We start from the raw sequence: 9,843 nt of genomic DNA, 5'->3' as shown, positions 1-9,843 counted from the left end.
CCACCCAGTTTTGTAAAAAGTCAAGGGTGCTGTGCTTTAGTTGTCACCTGCCCCCAGTTTTTTTCGGTGCTTGTTATAAGCACCTCAGGTTGAAGGTGCTTATTTTTCCACTGATATTTGAAGAATATTTATTCAAAATCAATTTACACAATAGCGAAATCGGTTTCCTCTCGAAAAGTGAGGTGCGATGAAGAATCTGTGCTTTTTTTAAAGTGTTGGCAAAGGTGAATAAAAATTTTGTCTATTCTCAGACGAATAAAAAAAGCCTTCCCCTGCTGTTCCAAACCCTTCTAAAGTGTTTTTTGTGCACTATTTTGATCCGTGGAAATATGAAGAAATATTTTCATTGTCTGCAGGTCAAGTATCTAAATTACGCAAATTAGGAAATTGGTAAAAAAAATAATCAAAATGGAGAAAACAAAACCAGCTTTCAAGTGTGGCCTTTTCCCCGTAATTTCACTTGTTCGATTCCTTCTTTAAAACTCTTTACAATACTTTGAAACACGACAGAATTTAAACACCAGTTTTTCATTGTAGCACCAAGCACCGCACTTGATTTTTTTAAAGTGCGGTGCTTATCAAAGTTACCTTACTTCAAGTGCAGGTTCTTATTTCCCTTCCCTGGTCGTTACAAAGTTTTTCACGTCTAAGGAGATTATTGATCACTTCCTGCACTTCTTTTGTGCCATTCAAATCTGCAGTCGTCAAAATCAATCTATTAATAACTACAAAGTAGCTCGATGCCTTATCAAAGATTTTCTGGAAGGCGTGAAAATTTTATACGGAGATCACATGTTCTGTAGTAATTTACATAGTTTAATCCACCTTGTGGACGATGTTGAACGGTTCGGCCCGTTGGGAAAATTTGACGCGTATCCGTTTGAGTCCAAGCTTTTCTGTATAAAAAATCTAATTAGGAGTGGGAATAAACCTCTTTCCCAGGTTGCGAAAAGGATTATTGAAATTCAGCAAAATGTCAATGTACTTGATACATCTGAAGAAGATCAAAGCCCACAATTAATAGCTCAGTTAGGTTCGGAAGAGGCTCCACAAGAATTAGCCACTTTAATTAATGAAAAACAACTTGAGCTGTACGCAGGGATTAAAATCAAAAACTTTTGTATAAATTCGAAGCATAACGAGGATTCTTGGATCATTTCTAAGCTAAAAAATATTTTTAAGATTACACTAGTCCTGCACGATACTGATACTGGAAATGTTCTATTGTATGGAAAGTACCTAAGCAATCAGTTCGATTTTTTTACAACACCATTAAGGTCATCATCTCTATTAATTTACGCATCAAATTTAGAATTAGGCTGTGCTAAATTACTACCTTTAAGTGATTTACTATCCAAAATGGTTTCTATAGAAACAAGGCAAAAAAGTCTTCCAAAATGCGTATTTCTGCCCTTAATTCATTCATTAATGTAAGTCATCTCAAATAAACATTGTTTTCGAGCAAAATTCAGTCAGTCATCCTTTGTTTTATTTTGTTTTCTAGGGTTTCTTGCAAGATTGCCAATTTTGCCATGGAATTTCTGAAAATTTCTGATATTTCAAGCAAAACAATGTAAATGGGCCAAAGTAGAAGTGTAAACAAACAGTCTGTTCTGTATACGTCAGTGGATATTTACATTAGGAACGAGCAGGACAGACTCTTTGTTTACACTTTGGCTTTGGCGCATTTATATAGTTTTGCTTGAATTTCTATTCACATTGTTTATGTTTGTCAATGAGAATAATCTAACAAAGGTGCCAATTGAGCAAAACACAATGTAATTGACTCAATTTGAACCTACGCTTGACAGTTCTCTTCTGCCTTTGATTTAACCCACCGGAGGTCGCGTACGTGTACTTTGTACACAGTTTGTAAGGGCACTTGTAAGAAAGGCGAAAACACGCGACTTCCCGAAGGTTAAGATTGTTTTTCTCTAACGAATGAAGCTCTCTAGTTTAACCGCCCAATGTTTTGCATGAATTTCTATTTTTATGAGAAATGCTACAAAGTTGACCCCAGAAAAAATACATTTATTAAAATATTGGCAAAGTGATATAAAATAAGTCAAACTTCCAACCCTAGAATTTTCTAAAATATTATGAGTTCTTTTTAATGCTTTCGAGAGATAAAAAAATGGCGGATAAATTCGTTTTTAGAGAATTTTTATATCAATTTTTTTTTTGAAAACTTTTATTTCATACAAAAAATATTACTTCTTTTGTTTTATGTGTTTCTTGATTAATTTTTAGTATTTTAATTTGCATTTATCTTGTTTAGTTTATCTTTGACAGTATTTAGCCATTCTACTTTGCTTGTTTATTTCATATTTTTACAACCACTTTTAATTTTTTTTCTCGATTGTGACATTTTCTGCCATTAAATGATACCATTATTATTTAACTTTCAACCCTATAAATTTTATGCTTTCTTATGCATTCAAGAGATAAAAAAATGGTTAAAAACTAGATTTTTGGCGAATTTTCAAATCGAAGTCCTCTAGCGGCGGGGTTGGGATGTGGTGGGTTAGGGCCAATACGCACCTCCCACGAAAAGGGGTGGCTTCACGAACACCAGAACAAAAAATAGGGAATGATTTTTTGGGGCTTTTCTTCACCCTCCCTGGCTTGCTCTCGCTGGCGCTGCTGCCCATTTGAAATTTTCAAAACGGTTCCTTACGAAGTTAGTTTACCGGTTAAAGACTGAACGAGCGATTTCCCTACTTTCTTTGTTTCTTTCTTGTTATGATAAGTGAAATTGTAATAGAGTTTATTTAACGATTATTTTATTCTGGGCAGTTGATTTGTTGTTTATTGATTTTACAGGTTTTTGTTCAATTTAAATTTAGTCACTTAGCTTTCAACTTGAACCTTCTCGTCAGGTTCTTGCTCTTCGTCCGTGTTCTCCGGCTCCTGCTCCTCTTGTATGAACTCGTTGCTCTCGTCCTGATCAGCAGCTGGTTGCTTGCCCTTCCGCGAAAAATCTGAGCACTTTAAACTTGAATCTTATCGCCAGGTTCTTGCTCTTCGTCCGTGTTGTCCCGTTCCTCTTCGCTGGACTCGTTGTCCTCATCCTGATCAGCTGGTTGCTTGCGCTTACGCGCAAGAGCTGAGCGTTTCGCTCCCCCGGCGTTGAAGCGCTTGATCTCTTCATTTTTCGCTCTGAGAAAGTTTTGGAAACATTTTTCATTGTCTTCTTTGGTGTACTGATAATCAGCAGCCACCACCACGTTCTGTACAAAATCAATAAATTTCGGAAAAGCTTCCTTAAAGCTCTCGTTTTCGCTCGTCCTAGAGTTTCCTTGCCAGGAATAAGGCGTAAACACATGCGGGTTGATTGTTGTCCTCATGAAAGTTTTGAAAAAAACACGACCCTCGCGTTTGCCCGTAAGTTTGAAGAGGGACTTGCAGTATTTGAGCAATCTAACCCCGAAACTTGCATTCTTCAGGCCCGCCTCGAGTTGCAACAAATCAGCACCTGTATCGATTTTCAGAGCTCTAGCACATGTTTCCTTCTCCTTCTCACCAAGCGTCTCCACCATGTTATCAGCTGGGTTCGTTTTCGAAATATATAGCTCCATGTTAGCGACAAAATTGCAAATATGCATCAATAGCGCGTTGTTATCGTCCAATTTCTTCACGATCTTATCCGTGTCCACAATAGGCAACATTGATCCATCTTGTAGCTGGATGTACTTGTATGCCCCAGTTGAAGTCGTAATCTGTAAGTAAATTTGTAAAAAAAATGTGTTATTTGCTACATGAATAATGTATGAAGCAAGCAGAACATTGTGTAAGGGCCAAATAGTAAGGAAGGGTAGTTTGCTCACATCATAAGCCCGTTTACATTGTTATCCTTGAAGCAGATCGTTGAATGGTTAGAAGTTTGGACAGAAAAGGAGAAAGAGAGAGAGACACAGAGAGAGAGAGAGAGAGAGAGAGAGAGAGAGAGAGAGAGAGAGAGAGAGAGATAATTAAACATAAATTACCGTGACTTCCGTTCCATCATATTCGTTACACGGTGGTGTCGTGGACAAAGCTGGTGTAAGCGGCGCCATCATGTCAGAAATCATTGCGGAAATGCTCAGTTCCGAGTCATCAGGATTACCAAAACCGGGTCCGTTCAGCTGTTGGCCTACTCCTCCTCGTTGCTGCACCACGTAATGTGAGGACTGCCCCAGTTGTTCAACAGGAACGACCTGTAGAAAGCCGCCAGTTGGCATGGTATGGTTCTTCTCCATCGGCGCCGTATAAATAATACTGTTGTTCAAAGCTGGACGAATCTTTGAACCTTCACCCGTCGGAAGAAATTGTTCAGTAACGACCAGTCCGGTCGGTGTAACCGATCCTTCACATGCAATTCTTGCGACCGAAGCGCTTGTTGCGGCCGGAGCACTTGGTGTGGCCGGAGCGCTTGTTGCGGCCGGAGCGCTTGTTGCGGCCGGAGCGCTTGTTGCGGCCGAAGCGCATGTTATGGCCGGAGCGTTTGTTGCTGTCGGAGTGCTTGTTGCGGCCGGCAGGCTCGTCGATACCGGTGTGCTTGTCACGGCCAGGTCGCCTGGTGCAGCCAAGGAGAACCCGCCGGGTTGCACCTGAAAAAAAAGATCCTGTAACAAATGCGTTCAATTTTTGGATAGAGAAAGTTTACCTCTGAAAGCTCGTACACATTTGAAGAAAATTTTACTTTCTTGGCGGGCGGCTTACGCCGAGTTCCGATACTGGCATCTTCGGAGTCGGTTTGGCTTGTAAGTTCAGTCACACGGATTTCTGCCGCTTCGTAAGAATCTGCTTCAGCCAAAATTTTCGCTGGCTTGGCGGCCCAATTCTTACCGGGCTTAGACTTTGGATCCTTTGAAAGCTTTGTTATTTCATTTGGGGGAAAAAAAACACATTTGTCCCCAACCCACGACGACGGAACGGCCATCAATTCCGGCTTGGAATTTTTGGATTTCCGGGTTTGCGCGACGGAAAACATGGCGCACTTCACGACAAAAACATCAAAACAGAACTAACCAAGCTTCGGTTGCGAATCTTTCACGCGTCAAACTCGGCAGTGTGGCCAGAGCAATTTAATAAAAATACAATTGAAGTTTTAACAATTATTCATAGGATTTTCCTAACGTTTGGAGGAGTTCAACTGTGATTGTTAACATTTGTTTGCATTATTTAAAATTGTCTGTTTTATTTTGAATTGAATTTACCATACATTTTCCATCGCTTATAAAAACAAACGACTTCAACCACTCAAAAGAAAAAAAAAACAAATATTGGCACCCCTTCTAGTTCAATCCAATCGCTTCAGATAGATTGGAGGGATGTTTTAGTGAAGTTCAAAGCTTGTTTGTTTGCACTCATTCCAAACGTTCACAATAGGGGATGTGGGAATGATGTTACATCTCAGTCGTAGTGGTGTTTTTCGAACAACTGGCATGACTTTGGATTATTTTGAGGGTTGAGAAGTGAACATTGTTTCAATTTATACGTTTTATAAGTTTTCAAAACTTTTGTCGAACTTATTGAGAGAGTAGAGCGAGTAAATGTTTTTCATCAGAATGTGAAGTTTAAATAAAGCTTTTAGCCGAGCCTCAGTATCTTCTCTTCATAGGTACATGCACTAGCGCGCCGGAATCTCATCAAGCAATGTAGCAGCAGCGGGGAGTCTAGGATCGAATCTCGTCAAAGCAATGAAATCAACAAAATAAATATTCCAATAATTATTCCCCATAAATTGCTTCTAGAATACATAAATAAAAAAAATATGGCAAATAAAAATTTCTAAATTGCTAATAATTTTTTTTACACCGATTTTTAACTTTGTTGTTGTGCTGTTTTCTCAACAGCGATAATATTTATATAAGAACATGACATCACAAAAATATTCGTTTCAACATTTTCGACTTGTTCATCAAGAATTTTTTTGGGGTTTTGCTGTCATCAGTTATTAAACATGACTGAATAGAATATTCTTAACATGTTTCAATAGCGTTCTTATCATGTTTTCATAACATTTACCCAATACATCGTAAAAAGTTTAAACGAAGTGTTCAACTAATGTTTTGATGACAAAATTTTGATTAGTTGTCAGTCATGATGAATTTTAGTAATTTGAAGCTTGTTGTATACGAGTCTGGCAAGACGTTCCAAGATTATTACTAGAACATATAAAAAAACAAGCCGTACTTTAACATGTTCAACAACAGCGAAACGTGCGCTAAAACCGTCGTTATAGAGTTCGCGGGGAAGTTTGGAAAACATACTAAATGAGTTCAACAATCAGTTCGGAATTCTTTTAGTGAACAAAGTGTGCTACTTGGGAAGCTTCCGAAATTTAAACAAATCAACTTTCATTTAAAGGACGTGCAGATGAATAATTCAAAGCATTTTTGATTTTGATTATTCGTAAATTGATTAAGAACCGATTAAAAAACCGCTTTGTTAACAACTGGCGCTAAGGACCTTTTGAAAAATAACCCGAGAAATGTCAAATAAAATCGCGCCCGCGATCTGTCACTGCAAATGACAGCGTGTCAAAAAAAAATGCGCACCTCATTTAGTTTGCAGACTTTTTAAGTTCCCCGTTTGGCCTGATGATGGTACTGTCGGCAGTGTCGCCAAGCGATTATATGGGAAGAGCAACGAGTTGTAATTCTACCTATACCTATTCTATGATGAAACTGAAATAATATCGAATGCGGCACTACACTCATCCAAAATATCTATTGAAATTCATATGGCTAACCTTATAGACACCAACAACATCCTCATTTTTCCATTTCATATGCGTAACTTATGGCTTATGAGCGATTATACTAAACATATAAGGTTCACTTATTACTTTCATTGCTGCTGTTTATGTGAAAAAGTCATATGGTAAACCATATAAACAGTAAATGTAGTATGGCGGAGCACATCTAACATGTAACAAAGCAGGTTCTTGCATTGTTTAGGTTTGTTTAACAGATTTTATGTTCTTCGTTTGTTTTAACTAATATTGTATAATTTGTATTGTTTTCAGAGGTTCGAGTAATATAAACACATTTCCGTCTAGAAGTGACCGGCTGAAAGATCTTCGGACAACGCGAAATATATAATCTGCATCAGCAGCTTCAAAATCGTTCGCCGTTGTTTGAGAGCCGGTGATCAAGCGGAGCCTGAGATCCCTAATTGATCGGTTTTAAGAGGCAGCTCCATTGAAGAATAAGATTGAACACTTGAATGGAAACTACTGGTTGTGTCGAGGTGCACCGAAAACAGAACCGCAAAGTTGAACGCGTCCGTTGAATTGACGCTTAGCAAGGCGGCCAACAAGTCAGTAGCGCAAGTCGGTGACCCGAAACGAGCAGAAGCTGCAGAAGGATGTGACGAGCTGGTCATGCCCGGGCGGCAGAACCTGAGGGCGTACCAAAGAACCACAGCGGAGTGCGGAAATAAAGGTTGTCAAACCGGTAAGTTCAATCAAATTATTCTATAACTCGAAATAACCGTCCTTTTTCATTTCTTCTCAGTCACCCGAAGCACCTCAGGTCGAACAAGCCCCTTAATGTCCTTAACCTACCGAGACCACCCCTTTCTCCCGGAATCAGTTAGTCCAGCGATTCTCAACGGGGGTACCGGGCCTACTTGATTTACACGCAGGGGGTACCAGCCTAGAAGAAGGTTGAGAATGGCTGAGTTAGTCGTTGAGGACGCCGTAGAGAGCACCGCTGACATTGACCACACGCTGCCCAACATCGTGAAGAAAGTGCACAAAAACATAACCACGGCAGCAAGAGCAAAGCAAATAACAAGAGCAAAAAAAAACAGCAGTACCAAAAGTTGCAAGCTTCTCATATTCAAATTTCATAAGGTTTACTTATGAAAGCAACAGTTGATCATATATATTACATCTATAAGGTTATAGAATCAGTAAATGAATGAAATTCATTTACTGATTCTATAAAATCTATATGGCTAGTGTATGGAAGAAATCTATATAGTATCCTTATGGCTGGTATGAAGTAGAGAGCCTGGAGTTTATTAGAGAACGGCCATCTAAAAAAAAAAAGTACCAATCGAAGCACGAGAACTGTCAAACGGAGGTACCAATCGAGCAGAAAAAAAATCAGTTGGCGTTCAATCGATGGGAAGTATTGTAATTAGGGTGATTTATATTTAATTCGAAAATGTGCAAAACACAAATTGAATACAAAACAATTTAAATTTTCTTTTTACATTTCAATTTTGATTTGATTCGTAAACTCATTATGTCGTTGCGTGTTAATGCCGCTCAAAAATGGTCAGTTTCTGGTGCTAATAACTTCGTGGGATTTTTTTTTGGAAATATTTGCAAACGCAGCATCTTATTTTAGATTTACACCAACCATAAACTATGTTTAAACTCAGTTTGTTTTGGTTCAATTGACTGATCAAAATAGAATCTGAAAAGAGTCACGCAGGTGCTTTGACAATTGAGGTTTTGCAGCGCGACTGCGTTTCAAATGTAGGTGGCGCCAAAATAAGGTTACTTGCCTAAAGTCGTATGCCTTTCTGTCGATTAAAGAACAAAATCGCTTATTTCTCATGATTCCCTGCATTAATCATCATGAAACTGGTTGCAAAAGACGAGAAAAAATTTTTGCTTTAGAATAATGAACATCAACTTTTGAGCGCGCAAAAATTTGTGACCTTTTTCTTTAAAAAACATGTTTTGGAACACGAAAAAATGCGTTTCCCTGTACATATCAAGGAAATAAACAGTTATATAGTTTATAACAGATGTGTTAACGTATATTCAACAATTTTTAATGATTTTTGACAGACTTTCTTGCGAAATAGTCCAAATTACTAGCTTTTTCTAAATTTACAGTTTTCTCATAGAAAAATCAAACAAATATTGGAAAGTTATACACCAAGTTGTTGGAAATAATTTTTCTCATCCGAATCCGGCATAAGTTTTATAAAAATGTTGATTAGGAAGGAAAAAACACATTTTTTTCTGAAAATCATAGGTTTACGCTATTTGTTCATAGGTGGCGACACACGTCTTTTAGCTTTGCTGCAAATTCTCTATTGCTGTGCTGCAAGCTATTTTGACTGATAGCATAGCATAGCATAGCATAACGGGTCTGCACCACGCTGTAGGGGGTGCCACAATGGTCAATTGAATATTCTTAGACAATTTGATTGCTGCCCGGTACAACCAAACATATATAAGAACGTAAATTTCCACACTGTGCTCCAAGGCTACGCCCATACAGTCCCGTGGGGATTTGGGAGGGGATGTTTTTGTTGTTCACTAGTGGCATTTAGTTTTGTAATAATAATAAATAATAAATATAATCAGGCTGATTCCAGGAAGCTGTAAACTGCCCATAATTGAAAATTCGGCTATTATGCCAAATCAAGTATTCCGAGAAAAACGCGTTTTTGTGTTTGTCACAAAATCTCCGTCAAGGCAATTTCCCATAAGAGTGGCATATTAGCCGTTTGGTTTTTCTTATCGGCAGCCAAGTCTAAATATTATTTCAGTAAAATTCAAGGTCCAGAAGATGCGTTGGAACGTCCTCTACCAGCTGGTGCTAATATCTCGTTTTTGCCAAAAGTGGATATTAGCCGTTTTTTCAATGGTGGGCAGTAAAGAGTAGCAGTAATTTAAAATACAAATTCTCCAGACATTTCCCATGCTCTTTTAGAAAGTTTCGTCAATTTGAGAAATTTGATCATATAAGGTATGAGGATATGGTATGTTAGGAATAGAATAGGATAAGTAATAATATGAATATTTAAATAAAACATGTAGTGAGTAGATACATTTACATATAGACAGTTAATTGGAAAATAATTCCAGGAATCTGTGTAAAATAACAC

The 9,843-nt window shown here is 38.1% G+C and overlaps 1 protein-coding gene and 1 long non-coding RNA gene across 2 annotated transcripts; one reads left to right on the top strand and one right to left on the bottom strand.

Annotated features, from left to right (window-relative positions):
* Positions 1-2,766: 2,766 nt before the first annotated feature.
* On the bottom strand, positions 2,767-5,032 carry LOC120429048 (uncharacterized). Its single transcript, XM_039594190.2, has 3 exons — positions 4,646-5,032; positions 3,987-4,589; positions 2,767-3,719 (listed from the first exon to the last, which is right to left on the bottom strand). Exons 1-3 carry the CDS (start codon positions 4,970-4,972, stop codon positions 2,991-2,993), a joined length of 1,659 nt encoding a protein of 552 aa, XP_039450124.1. The 5' UTR covers positions 4,973-5,032; the 3' UTR covers positions 2,767-2,990.
* A 124-nt stretch (positions 5,033-5,156) lies between these two features.
* Positions 5,157-9,834, top strand: LOC120429049 (uncharacterized). The gene is made up of 3 exons (XR_005607200.2): positions 5,157-6,944; positions 7,013-7,442; positions 7,503-9,834. It is a non-coding gene; the product is annotated as an uncharacterized LOC120429049 (long non-coding RNA).
* Positions 9,835-9,843: the final 9 nt, after the last annotated feature.

This window comes from Culex pipiens, chromosome 3, assembly GCF_016801865.2.
Source record: "Culex pipiens pallens isolate TS chromosome 3, TS_CPP_V2, whole genome shotgun sequence".
Lineage (NCBI taxonomy): Eukaryota > Metazoa > Arthropoda > Insecta > Diptera > Culicidae > Culex > Culex pipiens.
This window is presented reverse-complemented; position numbering and strand designations above follow the sequence as displayed.

Bases quoted from the DNA above. Each gene is read 5' to 3' on its own strand.
- LOC120429048 (XM_039594190.2), bottom strand. From the start codon at position 4,972: ATGTTTTCCGTCGCGCAAACCCGGAAATCCAAAAATTCCAAGCCGGAA. The intron at 4,590-4,645 runs GTAAACTTTCTC...CTTTTTTTTCAG, and splicing joins ATGTGTACGAGCTTTCAGAG to GTGCAACCCGGCGGGTTCTC. The intron at 3,720-3,986 runs GTAATTTATGTT...ATTTACTTACAG, and splicing joins ATGATGGAACGGAAGTCACG to ATTACGACTTCAACTGGGGC.